General features: G+C 46.9%; 1 protein-coding gene across 1 annotated transcript in view; it reads right to left on the bottom strand.

The window, feature by feature from the left end:
• Nucleotides 1-19,542, bottom strand: part of FAM234B (family with sequence similarity 234 member B) — a 38,411-nt gene that overhangs the window by 3,522 nt on the left and 15,347 nt on the right. The window contains exons 4-12 of the mRNA XM_043440624.1: nucleotides 16,253-16,441; nucleotides 15,069-15,199; nucleotides 10,386-10,533; nucleotides 9,918-10,059; nucleotides 8,022-8,165; nucleotides 7,790-7,871; nucleotides 6,092-6,247; nucleotides 2,957-3,071; nucleotides 431-651 (exon numbers count right to left, since the gene is read on the bottom strand). Coding sequence (XP_043296559.1) covers nucleotides 431-651; nucleotides 2,957-3,071; nucleotides 6,092-6,247; nucleotides 7,790-7,871; nucleotides 8,022-8,165; nucleotides 9,918-10,059; nucleotides 10,386-10,533; nucleotides 15,069-15,199; nucleotides 16,253-16,441 — 1,328 coding nt within the window. The remainder of the gene's footprint in view (nucleotides 1-430; nucleotides 652-2,956; nucleotides 3,072-6,091; nucleotides 6,248-7,789; nucleotides 7,872-8,021; nucleotides 8,166-9,917; nucleotides 10,060-10,385; nucleotides 10,534-15,068; nucleotides 15,200-16,252; nucleotides 16,442-19,542) is intronic.

Below are 19,542 nucleotides of genomic sequence, written 5' to 3'. Positions count from 1 at the left end.
GTGAAGGCCAGGGAAGCCTGGCGTGCTGCAGTTCATGCAGTCAAAGAGTCAGACACGACTTAGCAATTCAACAACCACCACCAGAGTTCTTCACAGTAGCTAACTGCCACAAGCCCTGCACAAGGCTGGCACCACCAGCCTTACCCAGAAAAGACCCAGAGTAACAGTAAAAGCCATGACCCCCCACTTCCAAATGTCTCCTCTAAGACAGAGGGTACCACTTCCAGCTCAGAACAACCAAGCAGTAGTACAAGGTCATCACTCACCCCTGTGAAATCATACTGGTCCAAAACAGCTGTTTCCTGATACCTAGCAACTCAAGAAGGTGCCCACCCGCACCCTTGACCTTCTAAAGAGCAGACTTGGAGTTGGCTGTGTTTGCCCTTCACCCTCAAGAGTAACCACACACTTTCTTTCCCAAGCTTGTCACCTGGTAGGGAGAGTCGACGAACTTTATCCGAGAGAGGAATCTGCGCAGCTCCCCGCGGCCGATTTTGGAGGTGGTCTCCTCCAGCTGGACCATTTGGCCTTCCATCAGCGCCCACCGCAGACTGAGCTTGCTGACCACCAGGGGGGCCGGGTGCCCTTCGGAGCTGGGCCCTGTTGTCCTGGTAACGTAAAAGGCATCTTTCCACAGGTCGTTGATCCCAACTGAGGAAGGATATAAAGGAGAGCAGTCAGTGAGGACAGAAGACTTGGGCTCACAGGAGAGAGGTTGGGCTCAAGACTCATTCACTCATTTCCTCCTTTGCTGATTCATACAAGACGTTTCCTGAGCACTAATCCACACAAGGTACCGATTAGACAACGGGTGCACGTTGGTGAGCAGCTGGTGGCCAGCAAGGCGGCAAATTCTCTCTATACCTGTGCTTCTCCAAAGCGGCTACCTTTTTTTCTTAATAATTCATTTATTTTGGCTGCATTGGATCTTCATTGAGTCTCATGGGATCTTTCATTGCAGCACACAGACTCTCTAGTTGTGGCCCATGGACTCTCTAGTTGCGGCGCACAGACTTCAGTAGCTGTGGCACACAGGCCTAGTTGCTCCATAGCCTGTGGAATCTTAGTTCCCCGACCAGGGGTCGAACCCATGTCCCTTGCATGTCAAGGTGCATTCTTTACACTGAGTTACCAGCTAAGTCCCAAAGCTATCTCTGAGAAAGCCCAAGATCAGGAAGTGAGGGGACTGGCCAACTGTGGAAAAGGGAGCACAGCAAACTAGAAATTCTGGTAACCCCGAGATTGTCAGTACCTCGTGGCCTAAGCTATGTACCAAACTAGTGTTTATTCTGCCTCATCTATAAACCAGGTGTTGCAATAAAAATGGTCTTGATTCTTAATTACCATTATGTAATGTTCACTGGAACAATGATTGGTTCAAAATTGGGAAAGGAGTACAACAAGGCTGTATACTGTCACCCTACTTATTTAACTTATATGCAGAGTACATCAGGCAAAATGCCAGGCTGGATGAATCACAACCTGTAATCAAGACTGCTGGGAGGAATATCAATAACCTGAGATGTGCAGATGATACCCTAATGGCAAAAAGCAAAGAGGAGCTAAAGGCCTCTTGATGAGGTTGAAAGAGGAGAGTGAAAAAGTTGGCTTGAAACTCAACATTAAAAAAACTAAGATCATGGCATCTGGTCCCATCACTTCATGGCAAAAAGAAGGGGGGAAAGTGGAAGCAGTGACAGATTTTATTTTCCTGGGCTCCAAAATCACTGTGGACAGTGACTGCAGCCATGAAATTAAAAGATCCTTGCTCCTTGGAAAGAAAGCTATGACAAACCTAGACAGTGTATTAAAAGGCAGAGATATCACTTTACTGACAAAGCTATGGTTTTTCCAGTAGTCATGCATGGATGTGAGAGCTGGACCACAAAGAAGGCTTGAACACCAAAGAACTGACGCTTTTGAATTGTGGTATTGGAGAAGACTCTTGAGAGTCCCTTGGACTGCAAGGAGATCAAACCAGTCAATCCTAAAGGAGATCAGTCCTCAATATTCATTGGAAGGACTGATGCTGAAGCTGAAGCTCCAATACTTTGACCACCTGATGCAAAGAGCTGACTCACTGGAAAAGACCCTGATGCTGGGAACGACTGAGGGTAGAAGAAGAGGGCAGCAGAGGATGAAATGGTTGCATAGCATCACTGACTCAGTGGGCATGAATTGGAGCAAACTCTGGGAGTTGACGATGGACAGGGAGGCCTGGTGTGCTGCAGTCCATGGGGTCGCAAAGAGTTGGACACAACTTAGCAACTGAACAACAACATGAAATAGAACACTTGCAAATGTTAACGGTGGTCATGAGTGGTCAGATGGCAGGTGATTTTTTCTTCTTCCCTTTTCCTCTTGGCGCCAGTTTCCGTGCACTGGGCATGTACAGTAAGAAAGTCTCTACTGAGCCTAACCCACTCCAGTATTCTTGCCTGGGAAATCTCATAGACAGAGGAGCCTGGAGGGCTACAGTCCATGAGGTCGAAAAGAATCGGACATGACTGAGCATGCACTGAGCCTAAACAGATGCCCTGAGAAAATATCCTGCCTGTTTCATCCTTTGCAGTGAGTTCTGGCTCCTAAGCTCCTATAGGCTTGAGAAAATACTCTGATTTGTATTCCCAGCACTGGGCACAGTGCCTGGCCCATGGTTGATGACTGGTAAATGGCTGCTGAAACATTAGCTGCCTGAACCCTTGGGGATGGGACAGCACTGCCCCGTAGCCTCTAGCATTCTAGCATGTTCAGGGACTGTGGGTCCTCACCCTGTAAGCCAGGTACACCCCCAGAGGGCACTCTTGGGCAGTGGCCCCAGGCGCCATGGTACCAAGGGAAATGCAGAGAGCCGCTCAATGCAGGGAGACGCTTGGGACCCACAGCACACACCCTCATCCCCCTCACCCGGCCAGCACGTCCCCTCCCCTCCTCTGCATCACCCCCTGGGACTTACCCTCTGAAGCTGTCACAGTGCCAGTGGCATTGGCCAGATCCAGGAGGATGGAGGGGAAGGTGGGATGCAGGAGGTATAGGTGGTGAAGGCTGGGTGGCTCACTTCCCAGGACATCCTGACAAGGAGAAATAGGGACAGCAAAGGTTAGTCCACACTCCCTCGTACAACGTTGCTCAGATGAAAGGACGGCAGAGACGGTGGGGGTTACTCATCCCCCACAAGGCCAAGCCCCAATCCCACACCAGGGCGTGTGTGAAACTCCCACGTACGAGAGACATATCATTTCAAATCTCAAAACAGTGACTAAACACTAACTTTGTCAAACCACCAGAGCTGGAAAATGCTTTCTCCCTTATAGGAAAAAGAAAGGAAGAAAGGAAATAGGCATGGCCCAGGAGAGAAAATGATGGCGCCCTCGCAGTCTGGTGCCTCTGAGAGTATCAGGAACAGTTCTTCCCCGGCAGCAGGAGGGGCTTTGTCAAGGGAAAGCCTGCTTATGAAAACACGGTGAACCAAAGACCCCTGCTTTCACTGGACAGCAAAGCCAACTGCAAGTGTCAAGCTAAAAAAAAAAATCACAAAAATCTTATCTATTCCTAAAATAACTAAGACATGGATCAGACACTCATTAATTACAGAAACAAAAATCCCAAGAGCTCCGTGTCCGTCTCCTGACCCCCTAAGGCAGAAGCAATGCACATCGGAACTTTCTTCACCATCTGACTCCATGCAAGGTTGATATTCTGCAGACACAAGGCCACAGAGCACAGGAACCCCATGAATGGGTTACCCCAGTACCTCCCCTCCAGGACCATGTGGAGTGAGTGTCAGCCCTGCTCCTTCTCTGTCAGCAGGGGAGGGGTCACGTGGGCAGGAAGCTCACAACCCCGCGCCCACCAGTACCCACCAAGCAGAAGAGGGCTTTCCTGTATCCAGGATCCCAGCACCATGGGCAGCTCAGATGACAAGAAAATAGCTTAGTCACATCATAGACACCTAAGTTACCAGGGGAGAAGGCTAGGGAGAAGGGACAGTTAGGGAGTTTGGGACTGACATGGACACACTGCTATATTTAAAATAGATAACCATGAGTGGCTGAGTCCCTTTGCGGTCCACCTGAAACTATCACAACATTGGTAACTGGCTAGACTCCAATATAAAAAGTTATTAAAAAAAAAAAAAGGATAACCAACAAGGGTGTACAGTATAGCACAGGGAACTCTGTTCAACATTCTGTAACAACCTAAATGGGAAAAGAATTTGAAAAAGAATAGATACAGGTATACGTATAACTGCATCTCTCTGTTGTACACCTGATACTAACACATTATTAATCAACTACGTGAAAGTGAAAGCGTTAGCTGCTCAGTCCTATCCGACTCTCTGCAACCCCATGGACCGTAGTCCGCCAGGCTCCTCTGTCCATGAGATTCTCCAAGCAAGGATCCTGGAGCGGGTTGCTGTGCCCTTCTCCAGGGGATCTTCTCGACCCAGGGATCGAACCCGGGTCTCTCGCATCTCCTGCACTGGCAGGTGGGTTCTTTACCACGAGCACCACTCCAATATAAAGTTAAAAGTTTTAAAAAAAGAAAGGATATAGCCAAAGTCCTTCCTCACTGCCTACAGAATGGAGCCCAAACTCCTTTGCGTGAAAACCAAGGTCTTACACCATTTAACTCAAATCAGCCTTTCCCAGCCTCCTACGATCATTTGCCTGCACATCCATGCTCCAAGGTCTGTGAAACAAGCTCACACTTCACTAGGCTTTACCTGTCCTTGGCCAATCTCAATTCCCCTTGGACGTCATCCTCAAGAGCCATTTCCACATTAAAGCACTTCTTGTCACGAGGTCCCCAACTCGATGCCACCTCTTTCGTGGAAAGCTCCCTAATCGCCGTCCCTCTCCACAAAATGAAGACCCTTCTCCTTTTGTGCTTCCCTCTAGACTTTGTATCTGCACCTCCTTAGAGCATCTGTAACCTGCTTTTGTTTTGTGCTTATTTATAGACACTTACATTTGAGAGTCATCTGGTCTGAGTCCCTCATTTTATTAAATGAGGAAACCAGGAAGTTAAATGTTAGGTAGAATGTCCACGGTCACATGTCAGGGAACTTCAGAGTTAGGACAATCATCATTGGAAATCTGATCCTAAAGCGAGGGACTATATTAGCATCTGCATTAACGGATAAAGAGCCTGAGACTCAGCAAAGGTAAGTCCTAGAGTGCAGGGCTGATGAACTCAGGACTGCCCCTCAGTCAGGTTCCCCATCACCCAGGATCATCAGCTTGTCCTTCAGAGGGCAGCACTGTCCCCAGTTTACCCTGAGGTCCCTGGCACACAGTAGGTGCTGGTCAGCTTGGGTTTAACTGAACTAAATCAGAGTGAGTCTTACTCAAAACCCCCTGGCACCTGGCAGAGGCAGACCCCATCTCCTCAACCCCATTCAAGGCCCTTCGGATAGTACTGAAGACGTTCTCAGGGCTTCCTTGGTGGCTCAGGAGTGAAGACTCTGCCTGCCAATGCAGATGTGGGTTCGATCCCTGGTCTGGGAAGATCCCACGTGCCAGATACCATAACTACTGAACCCATGCACCACATCCACTGAATGTGCGCTCTCGAGCCCGGGAACCCAGAGTCCACGTGCAGCAACTACTGAAGCCCACGCACCCCCGAGCCCACGCCCTGCAACAAGAGAAGCCACTGCAACTAGAGAGCAGCGTCCACTCGCTGCAACTGGAGAAAAGCCCGCACAGCAACAAAGACCCAGCACAGCCAAAAATTAAGTAATTAATTAAATCAAAAAGAAATATGTTCTCAAATCTGCCTTCTGCATATCAGAACATCGCTCCTGTGATCCCCCAGGGGAACCTTCATCTTCAGCCGATGGACAGAGAGACAGAGATGACTTAATGACTAGGAACACCAACTTGGATTCCTCCCAACGTTGAGATGTTTCTGCTGCACGGTGAAGCGAATCAGCCTTATGTACACACACACGCCTGCCCTTCTGGGTTTCCCACCCATCCAGGTCACTGTCTCTACCCAGAACCGCTCGGAAGACAGCAGGTCTAATAAGACCTCCAGACCCAGTCAGCCTCAAGTGCAGGTGCCATCTGACATTAGGCTCACTCACGGGATTGGGTGATGCAGCTGACAGCCCTTCAGCCCAGAAGAGGAAGACAGATTTCTGCTCCACAGTGGCTGCTGACGTGGCCGGAGTTTCTTTCATGTGACACGGGATGCTGTAACTCCATGTGACCAGGCCAGAGTCTCCATCCACCACCATCACCTGCAGAAGAGAAGATGATGAGTACGGCCCATCCTCAGAGAGACAGCAGAACACACAAACACAAAACCAGACAAAAACCCACAGACACACAAACAACACATACATTAACAGGTGGAGCTTAAATCAGATGCAAACAACGGGGTGTTCAAGGAGCGTTACGTAACAACTAGGTCCAGGAGTCTGGACAAGGACATGAACTTGGGCAAACTCTGGAAGACAGAGAGGGACAGGGGGCATGGTGTGCTGCAGTCATGGGGTCACAAAGATTCGGACATGACTTAGCAACCAAACAACACAACCGGGAGTTTAGACGGAGCCTAAAGGACTGCAGAATTCCCGGTGGGAAGGGACATTATAAATCATGGAGGCCTCCTCTCATTGTCAGATGAGGAAATGGAGGTTCAGAGACACGAAGGGACACCGATTACTCTGGACTTGGGGCGGTCCTGGGTGGAGCAGCTATTCTTCTGTGGAGGAGTTAAAATCCACGCCTCGTCTGTGTCCCTTCCCGCTGGTGACCATGGCCAACCACAGTTAGGGGAACATGATCAGGCGACAGCTCAGTCCTATCCCCTGTGCTAAAGCTTTAGAGTCTGACTCTGCCATGTGCGTCCTGGGAGGTGCAGCTCAGACCACGGGGAGCCTCAAATTTAAAAGAGCAAACTCCGAACAGGCAAAAGAAATAAATTAAGAGAAAATTCACTCAGTTGTATCTCAGTTGTAGAATTAAGGGGAATTCAAAATCCCTGGTTGCATGTATATTTCCTCATCACCCCAAATCCCTCATAGTGCACAGTTCTAGAACAAAACAGCTTCTCATTTGCCCAAATCCCAGGGGCTTCCCTGATGGCTGAGCGGGCAAAGAATCTGCCTGCAATGCAGGAGCCACAGGAGACTTGGCTTCGATCCCTGGGTCGGGAAGATCCCCTACAGGAGAACATGGCAACCCACTCCAGTATTCTTAACTGGGAAATCCTATGGATAGAGAAGCCTGGCAGGCTACAGTCCATGGGGTCGCAGAGAGTCAGACACGACTTAGCAACCAAACAACAACAACACTGGTGACCTTGGAATACACTCTACCGTCCATCTCAGGGCTTCTGGAGCTCCTGAGTGGATCTGCCTCTCTTCTAGAAGTGCAACTCAACTGCCAGGCCCTGATCACCTTTCCCTCCTTCATGAAGTCCTCCATGACAACCCATCGCCCCATTTGGCCGAACTTCTCTGAAATCTCAGTATATAAACTGAAGTGGTACATTTATTGATACCTGCCTTTCCCCAGCAAGAGACTTGAGAAAGTACCTGGACACTGAGAATCCACAAGGAACTGCTACACAAGGAGTAGGGCAGCGACAAAAGCTTCTGCTGCTGTAGATGTTAGCACTGTGACTTCATTTTACCCATCCAGCTACACTTGGAGTTCTTGGAAGGAAGGGACCGTGTTTTAAGGTTCTTCCTATTTTTCATGATGCCAAGCACAGGCCTGGACACCAAGTTCATCCTGGATGTGTGTTCTGACTGATCTTCATCCCCAGGTTTTACCTTTTTCATCCCAACTCCGTTCGGTATCTGCAGAAGGAAGTCTATCGTCTCATCATCCGTGAAATACCCTGGAGTAGGCTGGCTGCAAGTGAGAGCAACGTGAGTGATGGGAAGTGAAGGACCAAAAGGGGAGAATGGGACCCCCCCCCCCACTCCCCTTGCACCGGCTCCAGATATTAACATTAAGCAATGGTTCTGGGCAGTTTTGAGTGAATAGGAGCACATCACTAACCTGCGCAGGCCTTGGACGCCCAAAGCCCAGGAAGGGGTGAGGTTCTGCCCCCGAAGCAGGACGAGGCCTTGTCTGGTTGTGATCAGGAGGTTGCTGCTGTTGGAATCCGGCGCCTTCACCATCTGGAGGAGCTCCACCCCACTGCTGAGTTAAACGAGAAACCCCGACAGTTAGTCTCAGGCTGCGGTGAGATTCCTGCCCACATACTCTGGCTAATCCTCTAAGTGCACATGTCTGTACAGGCCCTTGCGTTCGTCTCCTACCAGTGTCTTGTCAAGAGGGGTGCTCTTGGGACTTCCCTGGTGGTCCAGTGGTTAATACTCCATGTTTAAAATGCAGGGGACACGTGTTTGCTTCCTGGTAGGGGAAGTAAGATCCCACATGCTACGTGGTGTGGCTAGGAAAAAAAATTTTTTAAAAGAGGGGCACTCTTGCTGTTTCATTTGAATCTCTTTTTCCTGGTTTCTTTAGAAATCAAGGAGCCCTAGAAAATTCACGCAGTTTCAGAAGGAACAGACAGGAGAAGTGCCTCTCACACTGGATGTTCTGGAAGGATAACAGAGCCGAGAACAATGACGGGGAAGGAGCCAGAGATCGGGACAGGATGCCCGGAACTGTCACTAAGCCTGGAGAGCGGCTCACACTCTCGTTGTTGGTGTTGTTGTTCAGTCACTAAGTCATGTCCGACTCTGCGATCCCATGGACTGCAGCATGCCAGGCTTCCCTCTCCTTCAGCATCTCCCGGAGTTTGCTCAAACTCACGTCCATTGAGTCAGTGACGCTATCTAACCATTTCATTCTCTGTCGCCCCCTTCTCCTCCTGCCCTCAGTCTCTCGCAGCATCACGGTCTTTTCTAACGAGTTGGCTCCTCCCATCAGGGGGCCAAACTATTGGAGTTTCAGCACCAGCTCACACTCGATACTTCATCAAATTATTGGGTTGGTCAAAAAGTTCACTTGGGTTTTTCTGTAAGATCTTTAGGGAAAACGCGAATGAACTGTTTGGCCAGCCCAATATTTCTTACTCTGTACAACTGGGACCATTCTATTTAATATCTGTCAAATGCACTGACACAATATGATACTGTCTAAGAAAACGCTGGGTTTCCTCAGTGGCTAGGCAGTGAAAAATCCACCTGCAATGCAGGAGACATGGGCTCAATCCCTGGGTGGAGAAGATTCCTTGCAGAAGAAAACGGCAACCCACTCCAGTATTCTTGCCTGGGAAATCCCATGGACAGAGGAGCCTGGTGGGCTACAATCCATGGGGTTGCAAAGAGTTGGACAGGACTGAGTCAGACACAACTTAGCATTAAACAACAACAAAGAAAATGCTAGAAAGTGATATGAAGCTTCTGGTAGTAAAATAACAAAGATAATTATTACCCAGGCCCAGGGTTAAATGGATAACATCCACTGCATATGACAAATAACATGTTTTTAGTTAAGAAAAAAATGAGGGGAAAAAAAACAAAAAAAAGATTTCATGGGTGTTATTTTTGCCTCTGCCACAATGATTCTTTAAGAGAAAAACACAGGAATACAGAAGGACTGATCCTTCAGCAGAGTTTTACAAGCAGTTCTGTTAAATAAATCCATTTCCCTACCTGAGGTTCCCTGGTCTCAACTGCCCCGCTCTGATTCCCACTCCAAACAAATACCCTTCTCTGCCAACTGTGTGCAAAGTGATCATCCACACACAGACATCAATACATTATGTCGCCAGGAGCAGAGTACTTTTAACTCCCTGCAACCACATCGGGAGGTGGTCCATGAAGGCCAGGCACCATTTTCCCCTCAAACCTCAGCCCACGTGTCTGCCAGCCCACCAGACACCGAGACTCCAGGCATGCGTGGGCTGGGGTCTCACCATGGCAGGACCAGACGGCTGCCTACCTGTAAACATCAATGAGCTCAGACAGGTTGACGGATCTCCGCTTCTCCCACTCAGGTTCCTCTATCTGCAGGGAAGGTGGTAAGCTGTCTCGATTTTGGGCCTGAACGAAAATATCCCGCAGGGCGACAGCCTGGATATTACCTAACAGCACAGAAGAACCGACATGGAGAAGCTGAACTCAAAAGAACTTTCCCAGGGGAAGGACAGGAGTGGGAGACCCAGAGCCTGGGCGGAGGGATGGATTCACACAGGGGGCCAGTAGGGAGGCGGCTAAGCAGACGCTGAGCAGTCTTCTCATTGGAGAAGGCGGCCAGGGACAGCAGGGTGAATACCCTGTGGCGGGGGGTCCCCGGCAGAGGAGGTGACAGAGGGCTGGTGTCAGCGACTCCAGGCTTTCTCCCCACCGCCCAGGGAGACCTCACCACACACCCATGGGGACAGCAGCAAAAACGAGCCTCGCTTCTTACCAAAGCCAAACAGGATGTAGGCGGCCCCGCTGGTGGTGATGTAAACCTGAGGGCCAATCAGGTTGCCCACTCCCACGATGTTGTACTTCACAGGTCGGCCCACCGGGCTCCCTGTCCGGCCAGACACCAGCAGAAAACACAGATCTGGCTGATAAAAGTGAAAGACCAGGGTTGAGCCCATAGAAACCCTGTTGTTACTGAATCGAGTCATTTCTCCGTAGGCGTTCCTTCTTGTTAGGTAAGGGGGTCAGAAACACCTCCCAAAGTTGAAAAGCCCAAGGCCACACCTGCTTTGCTGCATTTCCCGGGAAGTGAGAAAGTGAAGCAAATGCCCCGTTCCCTTGTTAGATACAAGCCAAGGGCACCTGCACGGTGACTTGGGCAATTTCTCCAAAGCACAGCTGTTGCTGAGGAGCGGTCTCCTGAAGCACGGAACTCTAGCCTAGAGCTAAATACAGGACCCACCAGTCACTACCCACCCCTATACCCATAAATCCCCAGCAATATCTGGTCCCACGAGAATCAGTGCAGGCCATGTGCTCGCACTGTAACACACATGTCTGGCCTGGCCACTATCGACCTCACTCTCAAACTGAGATCAGCAAACCTTTTCTGGGAAGGATAAGACAGTAAATATTTTGTTTTGCCAGCCAGGTAGTTTCTGCAGCAACTATCCTACTCCACCACTCTAGTATAAAACCAGCCACAGACAATATGTGAATGAATAGGTGTAACAATAAAACTTTATTTACAAAAACAAACAGTGGGCCAAATTTGGCCTGCATGCCACGGTTTGCCAACCCCTGTACAAGAGGGTTTTCTTTTGGGAAGAGAGGCACTGGTTGAGAAATACAAGGACTACACTGCTGTCTTGATTTCAGTAAAGCTTTTGACAGAGTTTATTGTCATAAATACTTATGGACAAGATAAAGAGATATGGCTCTCAGTGTACCCCAAGAAGGGGCCAACGCCAACCCAGAGGGAGGTTTTAGTGGAATGTCACCTCACCCAGCTATTATCTTATTCCTATTATTCATTCTTTTATCAAAGACATGAAAGAACAGAATTCAGGTTTATCGCAAAGCTGAGAGAGATAGCTAGTATGCTGTATGACAAACTGAAAAATTCCAAAAAGTCTTAGGTTGGAATATGGGTCAAAATCTGGAAGAAAAAATTGGCCCATTAATTAACAGATATGGATATTTCACAGTAGCAAGACTTACTGTGGTGATCATTTTGAATATACAGAAATATCAAATCAGTATGATGTACACCAGGAACTAACATACTGTTGCAGGTTAATTATATTATACTTCAAAAATAATTCATAGAAAAAGAAATCAGATTCACAGTTACTAGAGGCAGGGGGTGGGAGGAGGGGGCACTGAAGGAAGGTGGTTGAAACTGATGAACTCCAGCTATAAGATAAATAAGTGCTAGAGATGTAATGTACAACATAATAAATATAATTAACAGTTATAAGTCATACATGAAAGTTAAGAGAATAAATCCTAAGAGTTTTCATCAAAAGGAAAAATTTTTTCTATTTCTTTAATTTTGCATCAGTATGGGATAATGGATGTTCACTAAACTTATTGTGGTCATCATTTCATGATGTATGTAAGTCAAGTCATTTTGCTGTAACACCTAAACAGTGCTATATGTCAGTTATACAGTGCTATTATGTCAGCTATATCTCAATAAAACTGGAAGGAAAAAACAAAGAAAGAAGTAGTGGGAAAGATATGGGTGTTTTAACTGATTAGAAACAAAAACAGGAAGGCTATCACCATCTTTGACTGCATTTATAGATATGCAGTCAATATCAGAAAAAGTTAACAATTTCCTTATTTGATATAACTGGCTATATTACAAACAGAACACTGTTTTCATTTATGGGTACCACATAAAAGAGATATGGACAAAGTGGAGTGAAAAAAGAAAGAAATCAAGAAAGAAGGGGCCTGGATCATGTTGCATGAGGAACAGTATGAGAAACTAGCTATTTAGGCTTCCATGGTGGCTCAGACGGTAAAGAATCTGCCTGAAATGTAGGAGACCTGAGTTCAATCCCTGGTTCAGGAAGGATACCCTAGAGGAGGGAATGGTTATCCTCTCCAGTATCCTTGCCTGAAGAATTCCACGGACAGACAACCCTGGCGGGCTACAGTCCATGGGGTCACAGAGTCAGACACGACTGAGTGACTAACACTTTCTCTTTTTTTTCAGGCTTGACAGTAGCAGGCTTTGGAGGAACTAGGCTTCCAGCAAAAGAGCGTTCATGTAGAAGAGGATTAGATTCATTCAGAGCATTCTACGGGGCTGATGTGGGCACAATGAATGGAAGCTAGGAGAAAGCAGATTTCTCACCCATAAGACAGAATTTTCTAGAGCGCACCAAGAATGAAATAAACTATGTCACAAGTCAGTGCTACTGCCATCAGCCTGAGGACTCAGAGGTTATGACTGCCCAAGTGTCTGGAACAGTGTATCAGTGAGAGATACTGTCCAACAGCACAGTGTGAGAGCGTTAATGTCATGGCTTCCAAGGTCCATTCCCTCGGACGTGCTAGCCCAGATGCGCTCTCTAACCCCAGCCAGGCCCAGACATCCCAAGGCCGCCTTACTCTAAGTCCAGATCTAAGAATGCCACCCCTCAAAGTCGAAGACCTGACATGCCTCAGTCCCCCTTCCATGTCTACAGCGGACAGCAAGCATGTTCCTCAGGTTCTTTGTCGCTGGTATAGAAGTCAGAAAGGTCAGTATGAAGATGAAGCAATGGCTCTGAACCCACCACTTCTCCCAGACTTTGGCTACTCCTACCTATCACTTTCCAGACAGAATGGAGACTGGTCTACACCCATACCCCTACCTCCAAAAAAGGAAAAAAGGCACAGAGCAGGAGTAGATGAGAGGTCACTCTTCTAAGACAGCCTCCTCACAATGGCGGGTCCCTCAGTCAGGTCCAAACCATCATCCTGTCCACCGCTGCTGGTGAGTAAGAAGCCAGATGGAGGAGTCAAGGCCAAGATTTATAACCTTGTCCAGGACACGCAAATCTGTTCAATGTTTCGCTGTGCTTCTGCTAACAACCATAATTCCTTAAAAAAAAAAAAAACTACCCATACTTTCCACTCTCTGACAGATGAACCTTCTGAGACTCACTCCCTGATGAATGGAATTGTTAAAATGTTCCCAACTCCACAATCTCTTTATTCACAGCGACCAGAATGAAAAAAGATTATGTGCAGAATTCCAGACATTTTGGTTCAATCTTCTCCGAGCCCAACTAGCCAGCTGAAGAAAAACAAACAGAAAGGACCCCTAAAAGTGACTCATCTTTGGAAATTTCCCTCACAATTTGTCTTCTTTTCTCTCATCTCATGAACATCAAGTATCAACTGAGGTGCTAGAGCAGGGCTCCTGAAACTTGTGACTGGTAGGGCACTCTGAGTTAGTTTATGGTGCTCTTGACAAAAAACCATAAAGTACTGACAAATTCAATTCCATTCTAAATAATTTCACTTGCATATTTTGTACCAATAACTCCATTCCATGTATGCATTATAAAAATCATGAGGTCTAGCCAAATTACAATAAGCTACAATGTTCTATAGACACACTTGTCCACAAATATTCTTGGCCAATTGCTCAATTCTTCTGTCCATGAGCCTTTTCTGGCTGATTCAGGCTAGACAGTCCAAGAGAAAGTCTAAGAGAAAGTCTGACAGAAGTTCTGAGAAAAGCTTAAGGAACAAAAACTTAAAACTGAGACAATTCTGGCCATTAATATATTCTTTCCTGTGATGTAGGGAACATACTATTATTTTATCTGCACAGAGAATAACTAGTTGCCCGGCACGGGAATTCCAACAAAGCAAAAATTGAGGAGCAAAATTTAGGGACCACTGTACTAGAATCAGTCTGCAATCACAGCCTAAACAACAACTCTTTTTTTCCTGGTCCCTGTTGTTATTACTTGTTTCACTTACAATTTTATATATATATATATATATATATATATATATACATATATCCTATGGACTTTCTATCAGTCTGTCTCATTGTTTTGTAGTCGCAATAAAAGTGAAACATATTAATATATTTCCATTCCTTTTGTCATGTATATCTGAATGCAGTAAGATGATAAGAGGCCAAACCAACATGCCCTCCACAAACCTTAGTTTCTTCACTGGCACATTTTTAACTGGTTAATGCCCAAGTTCACATGTCAAGCCTTGTATGTCAAATATGAAGAGACAAAGCTCCACTGTAAAATCAACAATACAATACATACTCTTGGTGAAAAATAGGCACTCCAGGCATTTCAAATATGTGAGTTCTAATTTTCATAACAACCCTACAAGTAGAATAACGTCCCCACTTTACATATGATGTAACCAGAGCTGGGACAGGCTCTGTGGTTTACCAAGAGCACAGAGGAGTAGAGCGGGGATTCGAACACAGACCTATTTGGCTCCCAAGCTCCACCATGCACGTCAATGGAACCAGGTGAATGGGTTCATGCTGGCAATTTATTCACCTGATCTCACCAAGAGAACTGACTGAAAGCTAAGCCCTTCTAATGAGGCGGTTTCAAGCAGCGTTTCTAATAGTGATCCTAGGAAGTGAGCAAAGTTGCCTTCCCTGTAAGAGGCAAGGACCACTGTGCGTGGCACTTACCTGCAACTCCCCAATGACCAGAACTGCGAGGTCTCTAACACCATCTTCGTCCACATCCGGCAGCACCACGGCCGGGGCAGCCAGGGTCCCGTTGGATAAGTAGTTTGGGTTTAAAGTCCACATGGCTTTCCCTGGGGAAGGATAAATACACTGATCACAACGAGCATTTTCTGCCTCTGAAAAGGCAGATGCTAGGCTCCCAGGCCAGAAAAGAGACTCAATGGGCTAAGTGACAGACAGAAACTCCTATACACTTTTCCCTTTAGTTTGTATCTTGCTGGGGAGAAAGGGAGCAGGGAGCGTGAACTGAAATCTGCAAGTATCTGGCTATCAAGTCCATGTAATAACCCAACACCTGGGTTTTTCAAGTAATACGGACCTGATGAAGTCTGTTCAAGAAAGAAGAGCTCACTTGTCTGGAATGGAGGAATTGATCTGTTAAAGATGATTCCAACTACTAAGGAACTGTCCAAGGACAGCCAAACAGAAGCCCAACCCACTCCTTCTGGCACATGTTCAGAGGAGCAGAGAAACCATAAAAGATGACTTCAGTTCTGGAGTTAGCTCACATGCAAAATTTTTTTTTTCACTCAGAAGAACCCCATTCCCAGACTCCAATCTTTACACCTAGGAAGGAGGCTACTTATCCAGCTTTATCTGAGTCCAAGGTTAAGAGCACACTGGAAGTGTAAGACTCTGTAAGGAGCCTTCATAATACTTGATTTTTTTCTATCTCTTTTGTCACGTATGTCTGAATGCGATAAGATGAGAAGAGGCCAAACCAACACGCCTCCGCAAACCTTAAGTTTTTTCATTAGCCTATTTTTAACTGGTTAATGACCAAGCTCACATCTGAACCCTTATATATCAAATACAAAGAGACAAAGCTCCACTGTCTTCTATACAAAGAACACAGTAGGGAGATTATTTCAAAACCGAAAGCCCTGGGGCAGTTTCTGTTTGTATAACTCAGTTTAGCCCTATCCTATCACCAAACAGGTTGAACCATGGATGTGACACTCTACTTAAACCCTTTCTCTTATCTCCCTTAACATCCACCTTCCTGAGCAGGAGATCAGACCTCCCACCATGCGAGAGTGGAACAGTCCCTTCCCTACCAGACTGTTCTAATCCAAGATGAGGGCTCCCGGGAGCAGGGACCTCTGGTGGCCAACGATCTTTACCTGATGTCCCATTGAATGCACTGAGCATCTTGTGCGTCCCCGTCACCAGGCAGACAGTTTTGGCCAGGTTCCCTGGTGTCAGATCCAAACAGGTAATATCTCGGGCCTCCTCGGGGAGGGGACTAGACCACAGCGTGCTGCCGTTCATCCCCGAAAGGCACACGAGGACGGCAGGGGGTCCTGAGACACCTGGAAGCACACACGAGAGGACAAAGGCAGGAAGCCAAGGAGATGAGCAGGAGATGTGAGCAGGGGACCAGAAAACCTCAAGGACCTGTGTGCTCAGCTCCCTCCCATGTTTCTGGGAAAAGGGTCTGCGAGCGGGGCTCCTGTCACATCTGCTCAACACACCTCTCATGTAAGGTGAGCTGCCGTGACCGCCTCCAGGCGACCTGGGTGCATCTTCACTCTCACAACATGTCTATTGACATGTCTGTCACCTTACTCCTGCTAAGCGGGGATGTCCTTAAGGCTAAAGCCTGTCACATTCATTTTTGCATCCTCAGTGCTTTGCAAAGCACCTGGCACATAAAGCAGCCAACTGCTTTCTGAATAAAAGGAGCAAAATCAAGAATATGAAAAAGGAGTGGTTGGAAACAAAACAAACAAAAAACCCAGAAGGCAAGGTTATGCTCAAAAATTCAAGACTGATCTAGGGACTTCCCTGGTGCCCCAGTGGTTAAGACTCTGAACTTCCAATGCAGGTGGTGCAGGTTCGATCCCTGGTTGGGCAACTGAGATCCCACATGCTGCATGGTGTGGCCAAAAAACACGAAAATTAAGACTGATGTAGAATATGTGGAGAGAAGGGAGCAAAGTACCTGAATTGTAATCACTGCTAGCAAATGCGGAGAGCAGAAAAAAATCTTTTTTAAAATTAAACCTGAAGATGACACATACCGATGATATCAGGAGGTCCCCTGGTCTAGAGTTCCATGGACTCAGCTGATCTGGTCCCAGCAGGCAAGAATACCTGGGCAAACTTAGTACTGAGGTCCAAGGACGGCTGATAAAGGATAAATGCAGCTCACTTCTTTAACCAACAATCCTCTACGTCACGCAGCAACCCTATCAGAAGCATCATGTTTTCTCTTGCCAGTTTCACATTCACTTTCAGGACGGGCAGACGGCCCAATTCACTTCCCCACTTCTAGCAACAGCTAATAAGGACTGGACATGTAGGTTTTACAGCTTCACTGTTCCTAGTCCTTGAAACTGCTAATTAAATATATACAACCAAGGGGACTTACTGGGGGTGTGGAGTGGTTAAGACTCCAAGCTTCCACTGCAGAGGGCACGGGTTCAATGCCTGGTTAGGGAACAAAGATCCCACATGCCACAAAATGTGGTCCAAAAATTGAAATAAACAAACAAGCTAAAAGCAAGTAAACTGGCTCACTCTTTCAGACCTTGTTACCAGAAGCAGCAATTTACATGGTAAATCGTGGCAATACATGCCATCTCCCAGACTTCCCAGGGATGCTCTCATTAACAGACTTTGCTGTCCTTCCCTCTTCACGTCCCTACCAACTCCACGTCAACTGTGTGACTCATCTTTTTCTGGGTGGTGATGGGTCATCCCTTCTCTACCAGACCACGATTCCTTGAGGCAGAGACCACTCTCCTTGTTAGCTCAACAGAACCGGTGCAGCTCTATGTAACGTGCACAGCAGGTCAAATAAGAAACGCAGTCCTCCTCACGTCCAGTGGCACAGATCTTTGAACCTACTGGCTGGGGTTATGGGCACAGCAGTCTGACATAAAGGTCAAGGTCATGAACTCCCCAGAATCTCCAGGCTGTACAATTTGGATCCCAGTTCTACCACTGCCAGCTATGGGGCTTCAGGCAAGTTCCTTCACCTCACTATGCCTCAGTTTTCCCCATCTGCAAATAGGGATAATAACATTAATCTGTCTTATAGGAACACTGAGGGATAAATCCATTCGTAATATGTATATACAACAGTGCATAGCACATACAAAGTACCATGTGTTCACTTTATTATTATTTTTTATAATCTATAACAAAATCAGGCTGGTCCATCTTATATCCAAACTCATGGCCTTACCACTGAGTCCTGATATATAGCAAACCGTGCAAAATACCAAATGATAAAAAAAAAAAAAAATCTCTAAAAAGTGAATGGGAGGAGTTTTTACTTCAAAAGCTGATCAGTCATAAGCAGAAAAAATATATAAATATAATTAAAGTCAACAATCATATAAGTCAACTTCTAGGCTAGAGGTTCTTCCCATAAAAAAAAATTATACCCAAATTGCTTCTGTATATTGCACAAGCCCTGAGATGATATTTCTAATGCTCTCTACAATGTACCTAAACTTTTATCTCAGGGCCTGAGTGATTAAAAAGTAACTAGGAGGCTGTGCATATGTGCTCAGTCACTCTGTTGTATCCGACTTTGTGATTCCATGGACTATAGTGGGGCCAACCTCCTCTGCCATGGAATTTTCCAGGCAAGAGAAAATTTCTAGGCAATTTTCTCCTACTGAAGATGGTTGCCATTTCCTCCTCCAGGGGATCTTCCTAACTCAGGGATCGAATGGACATCTCCTGAACTGGCATCTCCTGTGTCTCATGCATCAATAGGCGGACTCCTGGGAAGCCCTAGGAGGGCGTTGTCTGCCTCCAACCATAGCTACTGTATCAGTTTACAGACTGCAGTTCAAATCCACTTAAATGAAGACTGCAGGACAAATTCAAAGGCCCCATGTACCTATACTGAAAATGTAACATTTTTGTTTCTGCAGTTGACATGTCTCAGCTGGGGTCCCCCCAAAAAACAGCCCACTCAAGTAGGGTAAGTTGTGAAGGTTTAATAAAGACATAAAGATGTGGTCAGGATGTACAGAAATCACAAGAGACAGTACAGCCCCTCAGAACTGTGACCACTCCCAGGGCCCAAGAGACAGGGGAGGAAGGGAGTCTCTGAAGCCAGAGAAAGAAGGTCTGTAGGAGGACCACCTTGAGACAGACTGTGACCTCTGATCAAGGAGACCCAGCGGGAAGAGCCCGGGAAATAAATACCCTCAGGTTACTCTGCCTCTCCTCCAGCTTCTGGCCTGTGCTCCCCACTGGCCAAACCTAAGGGAAGTCTGCAGACCGGGGAACCTGCTGACTTAATGCATACGGGTCCATTTCTCATCCCTCGGGGAGTAGGATGGGATGCAGAGACAGAGGAGCAAACAGGCGGGGTCAGAGGAAAACACCCAGGCAAGACGTACATGCGTAAGGATATGTCAGAACATCGGTAAAAGCTTTCTGCCAGGGA

Source organism: Cervus canadensis, chromosome 21 (assembly GCF_019320065.1).
Source record: "Cervus canadensis isolate Bull #8, Minnesota chromosome 21, ASM1932006v1, whole genome shotgun sequence".
Lineage (NCBI taxonomy): Eukaryota > Metazoa > Chordata > Mammalia > Artiodactyla > Cervidae > Cervus > Cervus canadensis.
The sequence above is the reverse complement of the archived record's forward strand: the minus strand, read 5'-3'. Positions and strand labels throughout refer to the sequence as shown.